The sequence below is a fragment of the Ambystoma mexicanum genome, chromosome 6q (assembly GCF_040938575.1).
Source record: "Ambystoma mexicanum isolate Mex_15411 chromosome 6q, UKY_AmexF1_1, whole genome shotgun sequence".
Lineage (NCBI taxonomy): Eukaryota > Metazoa > Chordata > Amphibia > Caudata > Ambystomatidae > Ambystoma > Ambystoma mexicanum.
Window position 1 is genome coordinate 1,419,377,756 of NC_090937.1, and position 25,547 is coordinate 1,419,403,302.

Genomic DNA, 25,547 nt, shown 5'->3' on the forward strand with positions numbered 1-25,547 from the left:
TCCAATCATGCCACTCTGTCAAGTCTGTGTCGAGTCAGTTCGAGGTACATGCATTTTTAAGTGCTTCCACAAAGTTGCGATCAGATTGATTCATTGCGCTCCGCACCAATGGCTCAAGCCGGCATCTGGATGGCTCGAAGAGCAGGTTAGCGGTTTGAAGTACGTAGAGGGCCTAAAAGAGAGCAGCGGGTCCTGTAGCGACTCAAAGGGAGTCTAGTGCAGATGAGCCGATTCAAAGATGTTTTGAGGCGACAAAACCCGGATCCAGTTGTTTTTGGAGTTCTGGGTTGCCGGAAGGCCTAATCCAGGGTCTCCACGGACAACGTGAGTCCTTAGTTCTGCACTTCTTATCCAGGAAGTTGCCTGGCATCTTCAGGGGCTCCTTCACCTCCAGTGAGCAGGATTCTGGTTCCAGTGCACAGGCAGCAGAGAGGCTTTGATCCAACAGCAGTGTCAACCCAAATGTGCCATTGAGATCGTTAGGAAGAAGAGCTTGCCTCTGCCACGGAACTTTCTGTCTACACCTCTATGCAGAGGATTTTGTAATAGACTTTCTAATGCTTGCTAATCTGCTTAGAAACACATGCTGTGCATATGGTCCGACATCCAGTGGTAACAGCGGAGTATTGCATCTTGTCTTTCGGGGACCGAAAGGGGAAGTTGGCATAGGCGTATCTGTAAACCTATCCCTATCGTGACATGTAGTGTACCCAAAATTCCTCACGCGCCGAGGTTCCTCAGATTGTTTTTTCCCGCCCAGATAACCTGGTCGCCCCATTGCAGAGCTCTTCATAAGAGCCATTGTTTATCCTTGTTTACTGACTTTGTCGGTTATTTCCCCTAAAGTCACTTTGACGGTGCCTCAAATACTACGAGGAAGACTGTGGGAACTTTCGATGGCGGTGGACTTCGACGCCTAAGATCCGGCGGCAGAGTCATCCACGTGGCCGGTTCCTTTGGCCGGCCTACACAGTAGGGAGAGTGGGGTCAGGCTGGTCATATCTTTCACTATGCCTCTCCTCTTTCCCCCTCTTTACCCTCTAGGTCTGGTCATCATTCTTATTACCGTTCGCTATGGAAAGGAAGCCATTTAGGTTTTGCCCCTCTTGCAGGGTCCGATACCTGTGAAAGGACAAGCACGATGCCATCGACCTTACGATGAACACTTCTAGGTTCGCCACGCCTGTCCCGACCCCTCCAGGCCTGACGGAAGTCACGCTACGGGGACAACACCAGGCGACAGAGGCGTACAAAACTCACACTAAACACACAACCCCTTCCCCCGGTTTCAACGGTTTCGTCGAAACGGGTGAAAGAGCCAACAGGACCGCCGCAAATTTCAAGGGAATCCTCTGATCTTGAAGATCAACAGCCTTCCCCGCATCCGCAGCAGCGGCTTGCGACTGGGCCTTCGAAAATTAAGGGCGCTACCTCAAAATCGCATTTGGCAAGCGTAGCACGCTCAACAGATGCTCCGACGCCCCCTAAGGCCCCGTTAGGCGAAAAATCTACCGCTAGGCCTTGTCGTCGTACGGCACGCCCCGAATCACCGCACACCGCCGAAAGCATCGCAAGGATTACTACGGCAGTGGGGCTGATGCCTAAGGAGTCGACAAAACGCAAGGAGCGTGCCGTGGACACGTCCAAAGACGCGCCACAGCACCCCGATGCTTGCGAAGACTGAGGACAGTCAGGAGCCCTTGTCTAGCACCATTAGTAATAAAGTTTGGCGCCAAAAGCAAGAAAATTAAGACTTTCCACCTTTTGCACCTTCTGGTTCGTCTAAATGGAACAGGGAAAAATGTGAAGGGTGCTTGGACCGCTTGGAATGGATTGTCGCTTTCAGAGTACCCTACACCCAAGAGACCTGTGGAGGATCCTCTTTCTGTGTCAACCTTAGGGTTTCCTGGACATTTAGAATCTTCTCAGGACCATTTAATTTCTATCCACCCTGAAGATGAAATTCAAATGGACCCATATCAAGACATTTCTGATGAGGGAGAAGAGAATACCTTCCTACAGGACTACACTGCAGATGCCACGGACAACTGGGAGGACACTCATCAAGTTGAGACGGAGCCATGGGCACTCTCTACTCACAATCAGGACACAGATGTCCTGTGTGGACCCCCCTCCTTCCACCCCGGCCCGCCAGGCTTCACCAATAGACGATCAGATGGCCTTTAATGCCATATTAAGTAAGGCAGTCGATTACTTTCACATTGCCACCCAAGAAGCCATACCTGAACAAGATTTCGTGGTGGACATTCTTTCTTTTTGGTATAACATTTTTTATTGTTTTGTGGACATAGACAAGTACAACAACAAAAAGTAGTTGACACTTGGTCACTACACATAACCCTTTAAACATTTAAACTCACAGGTATACATTTCTTCCCGGCATCTGGTTTATGTTTGCAAATATTGTAAAGTTGTTACATCTTGAGTTTCTCGGGATCGTTCCAGTGGCTTATATCAGTTCACTGTTCGGCGCTCAGTGTCTCTATCTGTTCTTCGCTTGCCTTCAGTTGTCCCTCCATTTTTGCCATATCTTGGCCGCTTTTTCTGGGCATCCTCTTGTGGTATACACTCTTGCCTCCATTGGGACGCACATGTCCACATCTGCTACCCATTTGGCGTACTGTGGCGGTGTGGGTGAGCCCCATAATTGGGCTATGTTTCTTTTTGCAAGACTCGTAGTCGTTGCAAACATGAGTTTTTCAAATCTGGATAGCTCTATATCCGCATCTATTCCCAGTATCAGGAGTTTGGGGTCCATCGGTATTTCTCGGCCAAGTACTGTTGAGAGCCTATCGCAGCATTGTTGCCAAAAGTCCTGTATCCGCGGGCACTCCGATAGGATGTGGAAGAAGGTTCCCCTCGAATGGTGACATCTCAAGCACTTAGGGACCATCGCCCTTCCCCATTGGTGCAAAGCCTCTCTAGGATAGTAAATCCTATGTAGGATTTTTAGCTGTACCAGCCTGATTCTGGCTGAAATTGCTGATTCCCGGGGGTGCATAAGTGCCACTGTCCAGTCCTCTGCTTGTATTTGACCCACATCTCTTTCCCATTTCTCTTTAAGTCCTGTGAGTTCTTTTGTGGCAAACGAGTTGATGGCGTTGTACATTGTGGATGTTACTTTATGTCCAATTCGTTCCATCACTATGTTCCTCTCGATCGGGGTGCATTCTGGCACATTTGGGAAATCTATTTCGCTTGCAGTAAGTGCGTGCCTTATCTGCATGTAGTGGAATTGCTCCGTGATGGGAAGGTTGAATTCGTCTTTCAGGACTTGGAATGTCTTGATTTCGCCATCCTGTATCAGATCTTCTAGTGTCTGTATCCCCGCCTCCTCCCAGGCTACCCATTTGGGAATGTCTAAGTTCCGGGAGGTGTTTATTCCACCACAGGGATTGTTTCAATGTGATCTTCCCCTCCCACCCCAGGTATTTATGCGCATCCATCCAAATCTGCGTTCTCTGAGCCACCATTGTGGGTGTAGCCTGTCGGGTTTTCTTTTGGTACAGGCTTTCTAGCGGGGTTACTCCATGGTCTGTTTGGGCGTCTGCTCTGTTATGTGGTATCATTGGATCAGCATGCAGACTATCATCCACCACCGACATTTGGGCAGCCCAGTAATACGTCTGCAGGTGTGGAAGTCCGATTCCTCCCTCCCACACTGAGCGCTGAAGGGTTCTGAGAGCAATTCGTGGGTGCCCCCCTCCCCAAAGCAGTTTCCTGAGTGTTTCATCTATTTTGTGAAATTCTATTTGGGGTATATATAGCGGTACGTTCTGCAGGGCATATAAAAACCGGGGGAGGGCCAACATCTTGAATAAAGCTGCTCTTCCCAGTAGGGTGATTGGAAGGGCCATCCAGTGCTTGACGTCATTTACGAATCCTATCTCTTACTGGGTGCAGGTTTTTCCCTATATACTGTTTCAGGTCTGTTGAGATTTGTATCCCCAGTTATCGGAACTGCTCTTTCTCAATCTTAAATGGGTTATTAGCTAAGGTCGCTGCATCAAGGCCTTTTATTGGAAAGATCAGGGATTTATCATAGTTTACCTTCAACCCGCTAAAGGCTCCATATGTACTTAGTATATTGGTTACAATGGGACAGGAGATCGCTGGGTCACTAAGGTAGATTAGGAGGTCATCTGCGTATAGGGACTCCCAGTTCTGTGCCCAGTGGAACCCTTTCCAATCTAGGGACTCCCTCAGCATTATCGCCAGTGGTTCAATTGCGAGTGCAAACAGCAATGCCGAGAGGGGACATCCCTGCCTGGTGCCCTTCCCAAGTTTTATGTTTCGTGAGGACCAGCCATTGACTCTAATTTCTGCTATCGGGGCATGCTGGTCATTCTTAAAGAAAGAAACCCCTCCAGTCCAGTCATTCCTCTCCTAAACTCCCATTAAAAGGAGATTGGCTCCTTCTCTTGTCATACCAGCCCAGACCAGGGCAATAAATCCAAGGGTGGAGAAATGATTTCGCCCATCGCCTACTGACCCTCAATATAAAAAGCCATGCCACCCCAGATTCCCTAGTGGTTACCACCACCTGGAAACGGGCGGGAGTACTCCTTGCTACGGGGGAGGCACCTCCCGATAAGGAGTCAAAAAGATTATATGCCTTGGATAAAGGTATTACCACGGCAGCTGCCTTTACCACGTGCAGAGCAAACGCCACATTGCTTGCTAGTTATGCCGATGCGCAATGGAACCTTATACAAGATGGTCTCCAGGAGGTACCTGAACCTGCAAAAACCAAATTACTCGCCATTGTGGCCGAGGGCAGGCAAGTCAACCAAAATGTTTTAAAGAACACTCTGGATACTGCGGAGACGGCAGGGAGACCTTGGCTCAGGACACACTGCTTAAACAGCACGCTTGGCTCTGAAACTCTGGCTTCAAGCCGGAGTCCCAAGCAGCTCTTATTAACAAACCTATCGAAGAGTTTACTCTCTTTGGTAAAGCAGTTGACGAGGCTCTGGAGACTGCCAAAAAAGAGCATGAGACTCTTAAGCCCCTGCAGCAAATCACACAATAACCCTCCCCCCAGAGGGGAAGCGGTTCCCGCCGGTCCTTTCGAGGCCAATCCCGTTCCGCCCAAAACATGTACAACACGAACTGGAACTCGGGTGAAGCATCCAGCACCCTGCCAACTATCCACCTAGGGGTCAGAGACGCGGGAAAGGCAGAGGCAGAGGCCCCAACTCCAGGGGTGCCACAGCCTCTGGTCAGAAATCTACGGATCAAGGTCCCCTCCTTTGTCACCCTGGTCGGGGGGCGCTTAATATCTCTCCTTTCGGCATGGGAGGGGATTACATCAGACCAGTGGGTTCTAAAGACGGTCGCCCACAGGTACTGCGTGGAATTCGCCGGGCCACCACAGTTCAGACCGCCCAAGACAAGACGCCTAACGCCACACCATCTGCGAATCCTGAAGCAAGAGGTGGAGGCACTTCTGGAAAAGGACACCATAGAAGCAGTCCCTATTCTTCAGGTAAACAAGGGTATTTATTCAGTGTACTTGTCAAACCTCAAAAGTTTCGTATGGTAACTCTGCAGGAAGTAATTCCACGATTGAAACAGGGGGATGACATGGCAACATTGGTCATGAAAGATGCATACTTTCATATTTCAGTGATGCCGGCGCACAGAAAATACCTAAGGTTCATGATAGAGGACAAGCACTATCCGTTCATAGTACTCCCCTTTGGCATTGCCTCAGTGCCAGGGGTGTTTACGAAAGTCCTGGCAGTGGCAGCAGCATACCTGCGCAGTCTATCCGTCCCTATCTACCATTACCTCGACGACTGGCTCATAACAGGGGACTCTTATGAGACATGCCTAGGAAATACGCAGAAGACAATAGACCTCCTGTTCAGTCTGGGCTTCTCCATCAAGAAGAAATCCAGCTTAGACCCCAGTCAAGCCAAACAATTCCTAGGTGCTCTGATTCAGGCAAAAGAGGGTCTCGTCTTCCCCTCCAATGAGAGGGTTCAGAACATGCTTTCTCAGATCCCTCAATATGTAGTCCGTCGGGAAGTGACGGTACGCAAGGCAATACGCTTGCTAGGTGTGATGGCGTCATGCATTTATTTAGTTCCCCACGGGCAGCTACGCATGCTTCCCATGCAAGAGTGGCTCAACAGCCAGTGGTGTCAGGCCAGCGGACAATGGGAAGATCTCGTAGTTGTCTCACCAGCCCTTGTTCTCTCTGCAGTGGTGGTCGAGGGAAAAACCTCTTCAAGGGGAAGAACTTCACCACCCCCGCAGTGGAAGCCACTCTCACGACCGACACATCTCTCACGGGGGGCTCACCTACTTCAGCAGACAGCACATGGAGTTTGGTCCCCACAAGTAGCATCCAACCATATAAATCTGTTAGAGCTATTAGCAGTATTCAAGGCACTAAAGGCCTTTCAGACACCACTACAAGGGAAGATCGTTCTTGTCCTGACAGACAGCACCACATCCATGTACTACCTAAACAAACAAGGGTGCACACACTCTCCAGGGCTAACCAAGCTGTCCCAAAACATTTGGATGTGGGCTCCCAAACACAAGATGTTCCTGTTGTCCCAACACGTTCCAGGGGAACTCAAACTTCTGGTGGATGTACTCAGCAGAGATTTCCCACTGCCCTTAGCATACAAATGACGTCTACACGAAGACATCGTCTTCAACGTCTTCGCAGAATGGGGCTTCCCAGAGATAGAACTGTTTGCTACTCAGGAGAACGCCCAATGCCAAGACTACGCCTCCAGGTATCCCCAGAACCGCTCCAATGGGAACGGACTCTGGATAGCATGGTCAGGGAAATGTGTCTACGCTTCCCCCACCCCTGACCCCCCCTTCTCAACAAGATAGTGCACAAGATGCACCAGGAACCAGTTACCATGATACTGGTGGCCCCCATGTGGGCCCGCCAACCCTGGTTCGCTCATATAATGGAGATGTTCATGATTCATTCTTCTGAATCTTACGTCTAAAAAACACACACCCCAACAGTGTATCCTACTGATGTGTATGCATGACAAAAGAGAGACGATCAAAATGTTAGTTTCTCTTTTGTCTACTTGTGGAACAACTAATTCGGTCTACTTCAAAGCTATACCTTAGACCCTCTCTCTTTTTGAAGGAGAAACAATGTGCCATTTTTTAGACTTAAGATTCAGAAGAATGAATCATGAACATGTTTCTTTTTAAGCACTTGTTTGTTCATTGAATTATGTTTTATGAATAATAAAATAAATATATATTTTGAAAATCCATGGAGGTCTACCTAAATTTATGTTAAATAGGTGGAGATAAATGTGTCGGGGTGGGCCCGAGAACTGACTCAGAACGTGAAGGAAGGAAGCTGTTTTTGTGGGATTTTGTATACATTGTATTTGCCCGTCCTCACCCACAGAGCCCCTAAAAAGGACACTGCAGCTCTTTATAGCTGAGGGGTTAAGAGAATCCATCCCCCCATTTCTCACCCAGCTCCCGGATGGGATCTAAATGTGTTTTTAACCAGACTCATGGGATCTCCCTTTGAGCCAATGCATAAAGCAAGTCTAAAAGACCTTACTTACAAGACGGCCTTCCTAGTGGCTATCACTTCTATTTGGAGGGTTGGCGAACTACAGGCCCTTTCAGTTCTAGACCCTTTTGTTACAGTCCACAGGGATAAAGTGGTTCTGCGCACTCATCCTCGATTTGCGTCTAAATACATTTCAAAGTTCCATGTAAACCAGTCAGTTGAACTACCCACTTTCTTCCAGAATCCCACTATCATGGCCGAAAGAAGACTACACACACACACTAGATGTGCCTAGGGCAGTCATGTTTTACCTGGAGAGAACAAAACCACTGAGGTAGACAAACTAGTTTTTCGTTTCAGTGGCAGCTGGTAGAGAAGGGGATCCTGTCTCTAAATCAGCTATCTCAAGGTGGATTGTAAAATGCATCACACTATGTTACACTCTTGCTAAGAGAGAACTGCTCTTCAGGCTTAGAGCACAATTTACTCGGGGCACTGGTGCTTCCATAGCATTCATTGCAAATGTTCCCCTTGAGTCCATTTGCAAAGCGGCAACCTGGAGTTCTGTACACACCTTTACAAAACACTATTTCCTAGACGCTCATTCTAGATCTGATTCTCAGGTATGACAAGCAGTATTAAGACATCTTTTCAATACTGTTCCTTCTCATAACCCACCTCCAACTCGCTAGTCTATGCACAGCATGTGATTCTAAGCAGATTAACAAGCATCAGAAGACATGCATTACTCACCATAATAGCATTTCTGATGATTGTATCTGCTTAGATTCATATGCGCCCTCCCCGCTCGGGGTGGAAGGAACATAGACGTCTTACTAGTTTATCTCTTTATGTACTCACTCACAATAGCCTGGGGCTCCCTCATGGCAGAAAAAATACAATCGGAGGGACCTCGGCGCGTGAGGGATTATGGGTACACTACACGTCACGATAGGGATAGTGTTACAGACACGCCTATGCCGACGTCCCCTTTCGGTCCCCGAAAGACACGATGCAATACTCTGCGGTTACCACTGGATGTCGGACCATATGCACAGCATGTTAATCTAAGCAGATACAATCATCAGAAATGCTATTACGGTGAGTAATGCATGTCATATCCCCCAACATGGATTCTTCTTCTCAGAATCCATAGTGTATCAACTAAAGGACAGGATTTCCTGTCCTTCTAAAGGTAAACTGCTACAGTGGATTGACCCAAAGCAAGCCTGTTGCCAGGGGTCCAAGCCAAGCTTCTGTAAAACGTGTCCTTTGCCTTCAGTCATGCTACCCAGAGTTCTTTTGCTGCAGGAAGGGGGTGGGGGGGCAGGAAGATGGTAGAGCCCCCTTTTAGCCTACCGCCCTCCCCTGGCTACTCCAAATCTGCCCCTCACCATATCTGCTGAATCCAAATGGTGGTGATCAGCACCCTATTGTGAACGTTCCTTATTTATGATAGGTAGGACCTGCCTATGAAGCACCAGTTCTTAGGGGACCTCCTGGAAAGGTTAGATATGCCATAGGAGGAAGGTGTTGCCTTTCCTCTGGGGGATAAAACGGGCAGCTTCCTGTCCATTGCCCCACTTGGCTGCTGTGGAGACAGCCAGGCCAAACAGTTAATGCACTTCAGCCCTTTCATAGCTAAAGCACTCCTTACTAAGCTGACGCAATATGATCTCCAAATGCGGAGACTGTATCATTGTCCTCTTCGTAGTCAGCAGTTCATAACCAGACATGTTTTTTATTTACAATTTAACGTGCTAATAAGCTGACCAAGGTCCCCAATGATTGTTTTGAATCGGAGGTGCAGAAAAAGAGAGCCACCCTTTCCTGTGTTCCAGCAGCTGTCAAGAAGGCACATGTTCACTTTTAACTGATGCAGTGTAGTTGCTGAAGATGTCAGGAAACTGACGCAGCAAAGGCACATGAATGCACTATGCTTTTCGCCTGGAACTTTATGAAAGAGAGGCTCGGTTTAGCAGTCCTCCCTTTCAGAATCAGAATTACCGGTTTAATTTTATTGAAAAAGTCAAGAGCTCGGGCTATCCCGCCCTCACTATATGACATATATGACTTTGTCACACCACCTTGGGAACTTTGAATCACTACTTTCTCCTTCTCCTTCAAAGCAGTTAACTCCTGCAATTAGCTGACCCATGAATATTGATTAAAGCTTTTGGTTTTATGGTATTTATTTTTTGTGCATTTCTGTGCATTCATCCACAACCAATAACTATACCATTTTAGCTTTCCACATTTGTTTATTCTGTAACAAATGCAAATGATTTTCGACATTGAAATACGCTCTAGTGTTGATTTGTGCTTTCCATAATACTCAAGGTCACATATACTCCGCCTACGGACTGAGGATAAATCCCACTGGTAAAGCACTGGGACCAGGAGCTCCAACCATATTCTATCAAGATCCTGTTCCATTATGAAGCTACAAATGATGTCGAGTGGATGTAGGACAATCATTTGACACCCAGTATCTCTCCCGTAACCGCTGATATGCATTGTAACATAACTTTCCGAGTTTGGATGGCGTGCAACTCTAGGCTCTCTCTGGGTTCAGAAACTGGTCTCAGCATGGTACATATCACAGCATCAACTTCTTGGCGTCTCTATGCAATCTGACGGGGCCTGAAGACCTTCCTGCTGGATGGGGCATGTGGTTACAATACCACAACCTTCTACTATATATATAAACAAATAGGGTTAGTCCCTCATCCCACCCCTTCTCTGTTTCCTGCCCATTGACCTTGAGGGCTGGGCTCCCAGGTAAACCTCTGTCATATTCAACATGCCAGTCACATTTACGAACTTCACTTGGATGTTTCCTTCCGCTGTGTTTGGTGTGTGTTGCCTAAGGTGGACAGTTCTTCACTCATAGAACCATAGGAAATTATTTCCCCTGCCTTCCTTCTGCTTTGGGATCACGTTCTATTGCTTCAAAATCTCATTCCGCAGCTGCCCAAATTGTTTGTCAAACTTGATTACGTTTTGGCACAACCTGCATGGACTATTGGATCCTAAGGATCATTGTACAGCAATCTAGCCACAGGTGAAGACCTTCTGTTTCTGCAACAGATAAGGGTTCTAAATCTCTACTTGCAACTGCTGACCTGAAACACAGCACCCTTCGTAAATTGGGTCTGTTGGTAACCTACATAAGTCATTACGGATATTCGGAAAGCAGCAACAGCATCCCATTATAGGCGTATGGTTTTGCAAGTGTGCTTGGACACGGGCCATGTGTGTTTTTTTGCTATAGAGGCGCTATCTCACTTCTACCTCTTGTTATAGAGTTGGGTAGCTCTGGTGTTAAAACTTAAACTTAACATGTAATGGTTACTATTGCCTGTTCAGATTTCTAATTGAAATGTGGAGCTTGTTTGGTTGTACCTTGGACCATTTAGAATCTTGCTTGCATGGCACCCCAAACCCACGTTGCCGTGAGGCCTCCCCAGAAACCACAGTTCCTTTTCCGATGACACACTATGCAGGACCTTTGAACACCGTCAGAGCCAGGAGTCTACTGTGGTCATGTAATTTTAAATGTCTGTTTAGTTTATTTATTTTTTGTTGTGGACTCTTTTTGTCAAAATGAGCAAGAAGCCTTCGGGCTTTAAGGTTTGAATGTGTCATCGGTCAATTTCCTGTACCAACACCCATGACAGTTGCTTGTTATGTCCGGGGGACGTGTCACGATAGTAAAAACAGTGAGACTTGCACAGGGCTGCCCTCAATGGCATGATACTCGAGAGAACGCAGGCTCTTCGTGTCTCAGGAGAATCTGAGGGAGACCAACCTGCCACCAGAAGTACTCGGAGAGTTGGGAGGCTTCACAGAGCTAAAGTGTACGTCGAGCACTCTGTTGGGGGGGCCCCTCTACTTGCCCCCAGAAGAGGCACTGGAAGTGGTTGCAAATCCAGAGGGCATCTACATCTTCCAAGCATAAGCATTCAGAGAAAAGAAAAAAGCCTGATTCATCCATAAAATAACCCCCAGTCAGTTTAGTGTTGCATGCCTTTAAGCCAATGCTGCTCCTGGTGTTGATGCAGCAGCGATTTTTGGAATCCTTCTGGCATGAGATGCTGGCCATGTTTGCTGAAATGCGTTGACAAATTCTTGTGCCCCTGCCATGCCTGCTTAGTGCAGGTCCAGAGCACTGGTGACCTAGGTTTCTGTGGCACATGGGCTTTTGGGAACTGCAGACAGTTGGACAAAGCGATTGACTGTGGTAATTGACCTATCTGGCAAAGACTTCTCCACGAGGCCTAAGGAGTAAAGTGTAACAAAGGCACGCCACATGAGTGACAGGGCGTTGAGTGTTGCTGCAGATGTTGTGGTGGCCGGCTGCCTGCCTGGCCGAGATCCCATGATTGGAGCTGTGTAGACGGCTTAATGCCTTTTCAGAAGAGTAGTGATCTGTGCTTTAGTAGACTGGGATAAACATTATTCTAGGCTTCCGTAGGGCTTTGGTGAGGTCGACAAACGTGGTGTGGAGGGTCTTGAATATCTGCAGGTCTCCACTGGCTTTTCCCTGTTGTCCACAGGTGCTTCCATTTAATGTTGCTCTGGAAAGATTAGGATCTAGAGGGAGGGGAATTCGTACAATGTATGAGACTTGCTGTCCTAAAACTGCTAAAGCGATAAATCAAATAGGGGAAATCCTCTAGGGGATCAACATTGGACCGCTGTATACACTTACATACCAGAGATGTGTTTAGTAAGGCTTGTTTCTTGTATATACATTTTTAAATACTGCACCAAGCTGATCTGGCTCCCATGTTGTTGCACAGGATAAACCGTGTGGTTAATATGGATTTCCCACTATGTGCTTGGGATGGAACCTCTTTTCATATGGGGTGTCTTAGCCACCTGACCCCAAAATACAGTTGAGTTCCTGGAGAGGTGTACTGAGCCAACGCTAATAGTGGAGTCTCGGATATATCTGTTGGGCCGGTTACAGTAAAAACTAAAGCGACGTGTAAAGACATGTTAACATGTATCTCATTGAGATTCATTTTAGACAAGAGGTTTATGTATTGGAAGGCTAGGTAAGATCCATCTTTAGATGTGTGGAGCAGGGATTTTATCTGCGTAGAGGGAGTTGCAGGGGCCAACTGTACTTAATGAAGTTGGCCGATAATAGTGTTCAGTATGCCATGTATTTTTGGCTAGGGTAAATGTTCATTCGGATGTGATGCCCACATGAACTGGTACTTCCATAAGATTGAAATGCAAGCACTGGAGGGGGCCATTGCCCCCTTGGTTGGTTGTCTAGCAATGTACATTAGGGAATAAATTGATGTATAGCTTCTCTTATCAGGATACAGGTTGCTGACACTGAAATTAAACAGTATGTATGTTTTTGGGGTACCAATGTTTTTTATGCTTGCATTGACGAACCGTTGACTGATTGTTATGGTTTTCTGCACAATCTAGTTGTTTGGTAAATTATGTTTGGTCTTGCTCTACGAAGTGTGAAAATTAATAAATGTACAAAAAATACTGTGAGCACGATCATGACTGTTAGGACTGGCAAGTACCTTGATTGAACAGTATGGTCTTTTGAATTATTTTGAGACTATAGTCTAGAAATATGTGTGTGTGTATAAGACATATAATTGGTTCTCCACTTCAGGGGGGGTTTCCATTCTCTGAAGCACTTGACCATTCGAGAGATGGCACCAGAGACTCAAGATAATCATCCGTCTCCATGGTGATGGACGCTGTGCTTTTCTCCCTTTATTGCGTGGATCATTGTTAACCTGGCTATGAATGGCTGCTGCATTTGTTTTTTAACTGAACATTGAGTTCTCTGCAGTTGGTTTTTATTTGGGCCTAGAAAATGAACACTGTGTTAAAACATCACTGTACAGATTAAGTATTAAAGAGAAATAGGTTGTGGAACAAAATAAGCACCCTCTACGGCTGGTTGCTGCATATTTAGATTACCTATGTTCTCTTTTGGAAGTATGGCAGTGGGAGAAGTATTTGACCCACAGTTGCATGCTTATTTTGTAAAATGTTGGAATCTGGCGTCAAGGCCCATGTCAAGGAGCCTAAATCCCAAAATATGTTCCTTTGAAATAGTTTTTCAGTTTATTATGTAAGGGTTTGGGATGGCTTTTGTTGACACTGTGATTATAAGACCAGCCATGTTCCCTCGTTATTGTAAACATCTTTCCGATTTGGTATTGATGCTTTGTATTAACATTGAGACCCTTGAGTCTTATTGACAACCGGATATTAGTAACATGCGGCAGTAAACCCAAATTCTTCAACAATTCCTTGCAAGTATTTCTTTCTCATATGGAATGATTTAATAGTACAACCTTTTTTAATTCTTGTAGGAGCTGACGGAACAGTTTCAAAAACTGGAGTCTCAGATGAACAGCTTAAATCATCTTTTTACAGATCTACTTGTGGATCTGAAGAATAAGAGGAAGATTTTGGAAACAAACAGACTGCATAAGATGGAAAAACAACTCTATGTGCATTTTTTTCAAGATGCCGACCATCTGAAAGACATTGTAGAACAGCTAGAGACGCAAGCAAATATTCGAGAAACCTCAGTGGTCACCCCTTCAGACTGAATTAAGACCTTTACTGAAATTGTATAATGGATAAACATATATTGTTAATCAACTTAAACCTTACATGTTTTGGAAAGCAATTTCACTTTTTACATTTTTTATTTTGCGACTGTTTCAGTATATTTGAAATACGTACTGGTGGCTTGTTAGTGTACTCTGTAGTAAGTAATCTGACCACAAAATGTATTATCTACAAACATTCCAATACATATTTTAAAAAGTTATATTTGAGTATTTAAATATGTCATTATTTTGTGTCCGGGTTATCAAAAATCATTCTTTTGCTTACTCTAACCTCCTAAATTGTAATGACTGTTCTGTGTCTCCATCATGGGTTCTTGATTAATGTTCTGTAACACACACCAAACAGAATTAAGTGTGCTCTCTGAATATATCACTAGAGAGAAGCCTTTTTATTTTTAGCTAGACTCAAATTGAAAAGCCTTCCTGGCTTTTAGTTTCAATTTGTTTCACTGTAAAATCCTTATTTCCATCCAAAAACACATTTGGGTCTAGTCCACTTTCGCAGACCTACAGTAAAACTCAAGAGAATCTCGGTGGCAACTTGTGTTAGACTTGTCATTGAAGTCTATTTTGTTTTTAAATCTAGGCCCGTAGAACACCCTCAAAACACTCTAGAGACGCAGGCACTGGAAATTAAGCCCCACGTTCTACACTTGTTCATGATGCTCACAGCCCTTTGACTCCAGTTGCAGCTCTGCTCAATCCATGGCTGCATTGGCTGTCTCCTATGACGGTTACAATACTCATAAAACCACAAAGGCTTTGCTCCAAGGTGGGATTCAACTTTAGAAAAAATTAGCGAATAAGGATTGCTTTGGAGTGCCTACTCTCTTAGATGCCCAGATTCCAGTCCATTGTTGTGATGCTGGAAATGCTTTAGTGGGACATGTCGACTTCGTAGCATCCCTCTCGCCGAACAGCTGATTGGCTGAGTGTTGCTACTTCCCGAGGCCCACTCGACCGGAGGCGGAAGCTGGCCGCTGCAACAGAAGGACCACGAACAAAAGGACCCTGTCTGCAGCCTGATCTCCATTTCCCCCGACCAGGGCAGGGCAGGAACCCCCCCACCCCCTCAACTCGATCCGCTCATCTTAAGGCATCTGACCTCAGCGTGGTCTGAATCACTCCCTGCATGCTGTCTTGCTTCACAAGTAAGCATTGCCCCTTATTATCTGCAAGGCTGCACGAGTGAGAATAGAAAACCTCACATACCAGCAATGCTTTTAACCCGTTCCAACATGGCCGCCACACATCCTGCGACGACACCGACGACTTCGTAGCATCCCTCCCGCCTGATCGGCTGAGTGTTGCTACTTCCCGAGGCCCACTCGACCGGACGCGGAAGCCGGGCGCTGCAAAAGAAGGGCCGAGAACAAAAGAACCCTGTCTGCAGCTGTCCGCAGATGGCCGCCATCCATCCTGCAGGATATGCTCATGACATAGTAAGTTCTGATACTGTGCTCCCGCGCCTCTTCACACATGCTCTGATCATGGCCTAACATTGAGTTCCTCACAATTCAGACTGCCTCTCTCTATGCCCCACACTACCAGTCACCCACACTGAAATATTGATGCCTGAAATTAATTGCATTCCTGTCTATGTGTTAGGCATCACTCTCCTTAGCCCTACTTTGCTTAAACTTCCCAAGCACTACAATATAGACACATTTACTCCTTGTGCTTCGGAAATACCGCCTGCAGGACAAGTGCTAAAGCACGATTGAAATGTGCTTCCTAGTCTTGTATTACTGTTGCCTCCTAGGTTAACTGCCAAAGTTGAATCCAGATGTGTTTTTATCTTTGCACTGGAATTGCAATTTCTTATGTTAACTGACAAAGTCGAATCTAGATGTCTCTATCCGCGCTTTTGATTTGCTGTTACCTAGACCCCATTGCCATATTTAACTTAAGCGTGCTACGATCTGTATGCTATCTGCCTGCCACAGTACACACTCCCACAATGCATCTCCCATTAGTCTACACTGCTCTCCTTAGATCCTTACTATATATCATAAACTCAGACTTCTCCACTCTGCTCCTAAATCCGCTCCCACTCAGGCCAACGACTAATCCCCTTAAGCTAACAGACATGTTTACCACCCCCTGCACTGTTCTACAAAAAAACCTTAAACTTCGTGCCAGACTTCCAAGGCTCTATGACCCTTTATCCAAATCATTGCCTAGCAATGGTAGGGCCAGCCCTGGCCATACTAGCCCCTCTCAACATCCTCTACAACTCAACAGCAGACTCTTCCGTGAGCCTATCCTCACCCAGAAAGATGCCCCTAAAATTCAGTTATCACTGGCGAAACCAGTACAAACTGGAATTAAGGGTGCACTCATAAATGCTCGCTCTATGGTAGCCCATGCAACAGAACTAGCTGACATACTGCACAATGAAGATTTAGACTTCCTAGCCATTACAGAATCCTGTCCCCACCCAGCAGCCGGTCCTGCAATTATGCTAGCCCTACCAGATGACTATACACTACTAAGACTTGACCGTACCACATCTAGAGGTGGAGGCCTTGCTATAATAGCAAAATCCAAACTCACTCTGAAATGCTCTACACCCCTCAATTTAGGATCCTGCGAATCCTAAACCGCTAAATGAACCTTATCCAACACACAATCCATATCTATTCACCTCATTTACCGACCTCCTGGCCCCCTAGGATCCTTTGAGGAAGACCTCACTAACATCCTCTCGAATAATCTAAAGAATTCATCCCAAAGCATCCTACTAGGCGACTTCAACCTAGGACTTAACTACTCCACAGATGTCAATGCCACATTAACAACACCCTAGAGGAATTAGGCTTCATCCAGAAGATTACAGAGCCTACCCACATCAAAGGTAGAACTCTTGACTGGCTAGCTGTGCATAATTGTCCTATCCTGGTCGCGTCCATCCTGCCACAGCCTTGGACAGACCACCACCTGATCATGTTCTCATTAGAGGCATTACCAGCACAAGCTATTAGCATAGCCCCAGCTGCCTAGACTAGAAATAAAAGAAATATTACCTCTGAAAATCTCATCCCCCTGATCTTACCGACCTTGGACGCTATTCCGGACCACACAGACCCCTCTATCATGGTAGATCTGTATAACAAAGCTATGCTCTCCTCCCTTGATAACATTGCACCCTTGAAGTTGAGAAAGAGCAAACCCTTCAAACATGTCAACACCTGGTTCTCCCCTCATCTTAAAGTCCTCAGACAGGAGAAACGACGCGGCGAAAAAGCCTGGAGATTACACCCCACAGAATCTAACAAGAACAAGTTGAGCATACTAGCCACCCAGTATAAAAAAGAAATTATCCTGGCCAAACAGACGTCCTATAACTCGCGAATCTCGCTCGTTAAATCTAACACCAAGGAGCTCTTTACTATTCAGAAAGAGGTAGAATCTCCTGTACAAACGCCTGACTCTTGTCTTAAGGATAAAAATTGGTGCACGAGCATACAAAATGCCCTAGCTAATAAAATCACCTCCCTGCAAACTAAGATAAAATATAAAAGACTCATTGCTCCCTACCATTAAAATGAGCAGCACCAGCTCTACAACGGGACTACCTATTCAGCCACCCCCCCCCCCAATTCCCATTCCCCAGTTCAAGTTCCACAACGTCACTACCAAAGAGGTGGAAAAGGTTATCCTCACTCTCAAACCCTCAAATTGCCATGGGGACCTTTGTCCTGCACAATTGATAAAGGATGCAGCACGTGCACTTGCACCATTTATTACTAAATTAATAAATGCCTCCTTCACCACAAACACTATACCCAATAATCTGAAACAAGCGTGGGTCCTCCCCCCCCCCCCCTCCTCAAAAAACCTAGCCTAGATCCCTCGACTCCTACGTATTACCGCCCTATTACCACAGTACCATTCTTACAAAAATCCTTGACAAAATAGCATACCAACAAATTCAATACTACCTTGAACACTTTCACCTCCTAGGAGTCCGACAGTCTGGCTTCAGGCCACTGCGTGGCACCGAAACTGCTCTCCTGGATCTCAAAACACAGATAGACGAGCTGAGAAACAAGGGAAAGACTGCATTATTGTTACTCCTCGATCTCTCAGCCGACCATGAGATACTCTGTAATCACCTACAATCAGCAGCCCACTTCTCTCAAGAGGCAACTGACTGGATCCAATCCTTTTTTAACAACCGCACCATGAGTCTTCTCCCCTTTAGCAGCCGCTGACCCTACACCTATTACCTGTGGTGTACCCCAAGGCTCTTGTGTCTCCCCTACCCTGTACAACATCTTTACAAAGCCCCCTTTTCGATGATCTAGATGGCTTGGGTATCACCTACACTAACTATGCTGATGATACCCAAATCCTCATCCCGTTGACTGGGGACTACGATAAGGATTTGGCCTTTGTAAATAAAGTGTACCTCATCATTCAGGCATGGATGGCCACACATGGGCTATGCCTGAATGATGACAAAACAGAACTCCTCATCCTTGGCACTTCTTCTAACCTCACCAAATTAGGCCCAAACTACTCCTCCTTTGTAATCGACAAAAACAAGATTACAGTAGCAAAAGAGGTCAAAACCCTTGGCTTCTACCTAGATTCTACACTCACCTTCTCAAAACAAGTCAACGCTATGGCATCTGCCACATCTTACACCTGTAAACTTATTAGAGCAGCTAAACCCTTCCTCTCATCATCCAACTGCATTATACTAGCCCGAGCCTTAATACTATCCAAGCTGGATTATTGTAATGCCCTATATGCAGGCTGCAACAAATATATTACCAATAAAATCCAAATCCTCCAAAATAACGTTCTAAGAGCTGCCCTGAGCATCCCGGAAAAAGCACATATCTCGGATACTAGAAGATCTGTCAACTGGTTATCAACCAAAGACAAAAACTTCCTCAAATCTGTCTCCCTGACGCATAAGTGCCTCCACCAGGCAGCTCCTCAATATTTAATTACCAGATTTACCATACCTAGCTCCACCCACCCAACTAGAAAAGCCAATTCCAATCTCCTCCTTGTGCCCAGATTCAAACGTACGATGTCTGGGGGGAATAGCTTCCCCGTCAAAGCAGCTCTAATGTTGGAACTTACTACCTCCACTACTTAGGGAGGACCTCCCGTACCAACTATTTAGATCTAAGACTATCCATTGGCTTAAGGAACATGATATCTAATATCCATCTAGGTCGTGCTTTACCATATCTCCTGTCAATTGCATATACCAAGGTCTATCTCCTGCCTACTAGAGGATTCATGCTAGATTATTTGTGTATACTGTACATCCTGTGTGCTACTGGATTGTTTGTCCACTATTGTCCAGGTGCCTCTAGCAATGTAATCTCTGCTGGACCATCCTGGCTGCTATGTAACTAAGTTTAACAACCCTCTTGCTACTTCTGCGCCTTGCTACCCTCTGGGTTAGGTGCGCAATAGAAATAAACAATACAATACAATGTCCTCCCCGTCCTTATCCTACTAATTCCCTACTGTGTTTTCTGTATGTTTTCTGCACAGGAGTCAAGTTTGGACCCCTGACAATGCAGCTCTTCTTCTTCATCCTTATCTTTGGTGAACAGGACCTATGGGATGTTACCACACAGAACAGGGTATTCGCTGGTGGCATCTAAATGCAGATTTTGCATTGGCTCTGGGTCTCCTCCACTTTTGGGACACCCAGGCCCTGCCATATGTGATGAATTCTGCATATTCATCACTGAACCCCAGCCTTGGTTCTCCTCCCATGTGGCCAGGGGAAGGCAGCCGCTACCTGTTCCTAACTCTGCGGGTGGTATCATGGGGGTGGATCACATGTGAGGAGATGGCAGTCAGGGGCAAGTGGTGTCTCCTTTGGGAGGGACGTGGTTTTCATCTTCTTGTGAAGATAAAGTCCTGTAATTCCCAAATATCTGATTGCTGTCATTGCAAAAGTCCCTCTCATGAGGAAACTCAAAGAACTTCTGTGAAAAGTTACCTAGGCAGAATAGGTTGTATACCTTGGGAGTTCCTGAATCAGATGTGACATCCTCTAATGGCCGTTATTCTGTCTTGGGTAGAAATCGTAGCCCTAATGTTAAGTCTCACATCACTTGAATAACAACTCCTAATTCTGATAACACCCAGTTTAACATTACAATAGACGTAAGTCTTTAATCCATTATGGACTTCAAGATACATAATGCCTGTGGTACTGGGATTAGGAAGGAGGACCAGGAGTCAATGAGGACCAAAGGTGCCACTGAAGGGAATATGCAGTCTATTTGTTTGAAGGCAAGGTACCTGGGCGGGACATTTAAATCTGAAAGTGAACCACAGCTGAGGGGGAGAAGGGTGGAAGGAACAGCAGAGGCAGAAGCAGTCCAGAAAGATACCAAAGCGGTTGGAGCTGCAGTAAAAGTGCAAACGCCCGCAGAAGCCGACACAATGAAGTCTAGTGAAGGTGTGCAGTTTTGAAGAGTACACGCAGCAGGAAGCAGAGTCGTGTTCAGTGGTAAAGAGATGTGTGCCCGACCCGACGGGAGTTCACTGGAGGTGCTGGATGACACAGACGCCCAAAGGAGCCGGCCGGGCTCAAGCGAAGGGCTGTGCAGGTGTTGGCAATGACAGACAAGCTGTCACTTGGATTACAGATCTGCGGAGGGTCCGCCGCAGCAGCAGGAAGCAATACAGAGACACCAAGCGAAACCAGTGAGTTATCCTGCAAGAGAAGGTCACCCTGGGGTGCTCAAAGTGGAACGTTTTCTAAATTCAGAATATTTTGAATACCGAACCAGCATACTCGAGTCTGCCGGTATAGGCAGTGAACTACCAGCAAGCCTGACCTGCCGGTAGTTCAGGCTCCTACTGGCAGATAATTCACTGAAGCACTGTTAACAACGGTGCAGGTGCTTCTGTGGTTCCCATCCCATGGAGTCCTATGGAACTCCATGGGAATGGGAACTTACCGTTACTATGAGAAAAAGAGTTGTCTGGTGAATCAGTCACCAGACCTGGTGACACCAATGGGGGTAGAAATTACTATTATCTGGAGTTTATACTATCTCACAATTGATGTACATATTCAGTGTAAGACAATTTCCAGAAAATACATGTTTAGGTTAAAAGATCTTCCTTTTAATCTTTTTTTGCTCTCATATGTGTTACTCCCTCTGGTCCCCCCGTGATGTTCCCTTGTGCCCCCCAATTCTCGGACACAGGTGTTGCCTGTTTTGCTTGATTCTTCTACCCTGCTCCCCCCTCACCCCACTCAAGCCTACTTCTGCAGGAGTCTGTCCTGATACATTCTCGTTTCACCATCACTGTCTTGTGGACAATGCTGGATTTGACTTTTATGGACTTCATTCATTCATGGTGTGTCACCCTTTCTCAACTCTCATGCTGAACTTCTTTTGCATCTTGTACTCATGGTGGCCCTGAATCATGCTGTTCCCATCTTCATCTTGTATCCTGGCTCGCAACATTATGCGTTACTACTGACTTCTGCAATTGTATTCACTCTCCCCTCTTTCTTCTCCACTCTTTTGACTGCTTACTCTCTGTTCTCTCCTCCTTTCCCTTCTTCCTTTTCCTATCTCCTCCCCTTACTTTCTGCTATGCACTTACTCTATCAGAATTGTCCCTGGACCAAGTATGATAGCAACCTCGTCTGTCTCCTCCTCCCTCCCCTCACTGGTTTTTCCTCCTCACCCCCCCTCCAGCACTATCTGAAATGTTGTCGGGCCTAATATGATAGTCGCTTGTTTTGTTCCTCCCCTACCTATTTGCACCCCTCTCCCTCACCTCTTGTTTTTTTTCCGGCTCTACCAGAAATGTCGTCAGGCCTAGCACGGTAGTCGCCCGTCTGTTTCCATTTCCTTCCCACTCTCGATAGTTACGATAGTTAATTTCACATCCTTACTGTTCATGGCCTGTAAGTATGCCATTGTTTTTTCCCTTGTTCCCTCCCTTGCCTTGAAGCGCTTTGAAACACATAGTTTATTTATATAGCGCCAATACACAATCATATCATATAAGAACAGAGGCCCACTACGCTGATGCATTTCGTACCAATGTCCATCATCAGGGCGATTTCTGTTGGCTGATGAAACATTCTGAGAAGGCCTAGGACTGAGCTGCAATGTCTGGAGATCGTGGTGTGCAACCGTGAGGTTGCGAAGATAGGAAGACGCAAGTGGAGCGTAGGATTGCTTGATCAAAATGTCACATTTTACATGTTATTTACTGGCTCTGTCGGGTTAAACACTAGGGTCATAACATTGCTGTGCCAGTGATAGCTGTATAAAAAGCCCAGAGGGGCTTGCTTGTTCGGGAAAAGTGACGTGTTGGAGAATAACAGAACAAAGGATTGGGTCTGTTAAATTCAGAATGCAATCTTAACGGCAGAAGCCTGGAAATTGAGCCGTAATAGAGGGATATTGCGTAGCAAAAATGGTAAGCTGCCTGTACTACTGGCGGCTTACCGGCAATCTCGTAATTACCCCCATTGTGTGGAGGAAATCAATTGCCTTTGAACTTTTGCACTGTTTGGTTGAACTCAAGACAGCCAATTATTCCTGGTTATGTGTATTCGTGTGAGGGTCAGATGCTTTTTGGACACTAGGTTATCTTTCTTTAGTTTTTGTTTGCAAGGTAGGGACATTCTCATTAGGCTAGGGTAAGATGGGCGTTTACCTCAACCCTTTTTATGTTAATAAATGGCAAACATTGAGAAAATGACACTTTTGTGTCCGTCTTGCATTTTTTTACCCCCCATACATAGGAATCGATGGATTCCAAACAAAGGCAAGATGGCCACTGTAAGCCTCATTTATTTTTTGCCTTTCCCTTTTGTTTCTCAAAGCCCTGAAGCCCTGTCTCTGTCCTCTCCCCTGATTGGATGATGAGTGGAAGGACCATATATGTCTCTGGGGCTTCCCTCTGCTGAATTGGTAGGAGCCCTCCCCAGAGAATGCGTGTTTTGTGTATCCCCTAGGGCTGGGACCTGACTGAATGGCAAGAGCAGTCAACTCACCTTCTGTGTTGTGGGTGCCTAGTTTTGGCTCTTTGTCACAATGCCTGTCTGAAACTGAGTGAATGCAATGTATGCTCTGAAAGGCTGGGAGCTGTCTCCAATGCACATTTGGGTATCTGGTTTTTGGAGAATCGACTGAATCCCTTTGAGACTGATTGGGTGCTGCAGGAATGCACTATGGTGTGATTGGCTGGCAGAGCCTAGCTCAGCTTTAGTAAATGGGGGAATTTGGTTTTATTGAAAGACCACTCACTTATCTCTGTGTTAGAAGCTTGGAGATTTCCTGGAAGCCTGGAACCTGAATTCAGCTGGGGGAAGAGGTTCTACTTCTGCAACTCATCACCAAATCCAAAGGCTGCAGTGCTGATTCAAGGACTGATCCAAGAGGATCTAGGCAGGCATCCTCTTCCCGTAGCTATGAGGGGACATCGTGCAACTGATGTTCTTCACCGGAAGTGTCCAGGAAGCCAGATTTGAGTGCCTGCCATCCTGCAGTGGTATTTGCGTGGGTCCTGAAGAAGAGTGACTGGATATCTTGTGTCAAAGAAGTCCACCAGCGTCATCCCAGGTCCAGAGGCTGGCTGCGACCATTGGAAAGCCAGACTTCAGTATATCGCACAGAAGAGGGGGTACCCTGGCTTAGTGCTTCTCGAGGCCCGGAGCTTGTCAAGTTCCAGCCGAAGAAATGCACTGCAACCCCGACACCTGTTCATTTTTTTATGACTGAAGAAGTACAGAGTTGCCGCCTACAGAGGAGTGCCCGACCGGTGGGTTTCCTGCCACTCTGCATCGAAGAACGAGTCCTGAGGGTCCTGTCTTGGTGGAGGTCTGCAGGGCAGTCCAGTGCTCATGTTGAATTCGCCAGAAGCCATCCTGTTGTCCATGGTGCAGCACCGAATAACCGAACTGTGATACAATGAAACACAACACCTATTTCTGCAACTGCACACGTGGCCACCAACAGTCATCGACAGAAACCAAAGGACTCGTTCTCACTTCCCAAGCCCTGTTGAGGTCCACAGTGAGTTTCATCTTCGTGGGACATCCACATCCGGCCTAGTAATCCGACCAAGGAGACCACTTCAACAGACCATCACTGCTGCCTTTCCGACACTGCTTGGTTCCCTGTTCCTGCTAGATAGCAACAACCCAGAGACTTCTCCTTGAGTCCATTCTCGAGGGGCATCGTCGCGTAAAGCTGAGAGGATCCACTGCTAGGCCTTCCAAGACACCCAAGGTACTGTGACAAGGAAGAGGGGCTACCTCCTGCAGGAGTAACACAAGTGTCATGTATTTGTCCTAAACCTGGCTCCCTGGCTGCTTCCTATGTACTTGTTGGGACCTGTAGAAGCTAGAACAGACAATTAATCAACATGTACGGACTGGGCATGAATATAAAAGCAAGGTATAACTTAACTTTTATTGCAGGTTACCCAGGTGGGGGGTTGGGGGGGGGGTCTCCACACAGTCTTGCCTTTCAACTCTAAAAAGCATTTCGCCAGTGTTCTCAATTCATTGCCTGCATTTCTACAGTTGTGCTTTGAGGTTCAAACAGGGCTTAGTAATTTTAGTGCATTTTATGATATATACCAGTTGGTGCATTATTGCTGAATCTAAGAGTAACTCTGGTACCACATAGTACTGTATATGTTGTGATAATTGTTAGAATAGAGTTACAAAGGGAGCCTTATTTATATGTACATATCCACCTAAACCTAATCTTTATTCATCAAAATAAAACTGTGTTTGCACATAACATAGTGTGTAGACATTCCTTTGTGGGCACTTGGGGATTCATTGTACCTAAATAACCAGCCATCTTCACCTCCCTGTGAATCTCTGCCTTGGCTGCTCGTCCATTGCTACCCCTTGAGAGCCTTGGCAGGGCCAGCCATAGTTGGTAGGATCACAAATAAACCCCTTCTAGTTTGTACAATCAAATTTATTTTTTTTTTTATTTTTTTTTACAAAAACACAATCTCTTTACTTTTGCATACTTTATCCAAAGAACTACGGTCAAACACCATATAGCTACATCATTCTCCCCACCTAGAACATGTATCCTGTGGAGACCTTGCAGCTGAAGGATATACATTATCGATTAATGCCTCTAGTACCAAGGTTATTGGAACCATTTGTCGAAATTTTTCGATGCATACGTTCCAAATGGGATAGGGAATCCTGAGCCTGGGAATCTCATCAGCTGTTACTTTGAAAATATTTTTCTGGCAGACTCATTATTTTGGCAGTGAAGAAAATGTTTTAACTTCTTTTTTTGGATACAGAGAGCAAAACCTTTGATAAAAGATTTTCACCACTTCTACAACAACATTGACAACCTCAAGCTCTTCCACCTTGCTTGACT

At 46.0% G+C, this 25,547-nt stretch overlaps 1 protein-coding gene across 1 annotated transcript in view; it reads left to right on the forward strand.

The window, feature by feature from the left end:
• The window catches only part of HAUS3 (HAUS augmin like complex subunit 3), a 163,853-nt gene extending 149,487 nt beyond the window's left edge, over window positions 1-14,366 (forward strand). Inside the window, exon 5 of the mRNA XM_069632125.1 lies at window positions 13,900-14,366. Coding sequence (XP_069488226.1) covers window positions 13,900-14,142 — 243 coding nt within the window. The 3' untranslated portion in view covers window positions 14,143-14,366. The remainder of the gene's footprint in view (window positions 1-13,899) is intronic.
• Window positions 14,367-25,547: the final 11,181 nt, after the last annotated feature.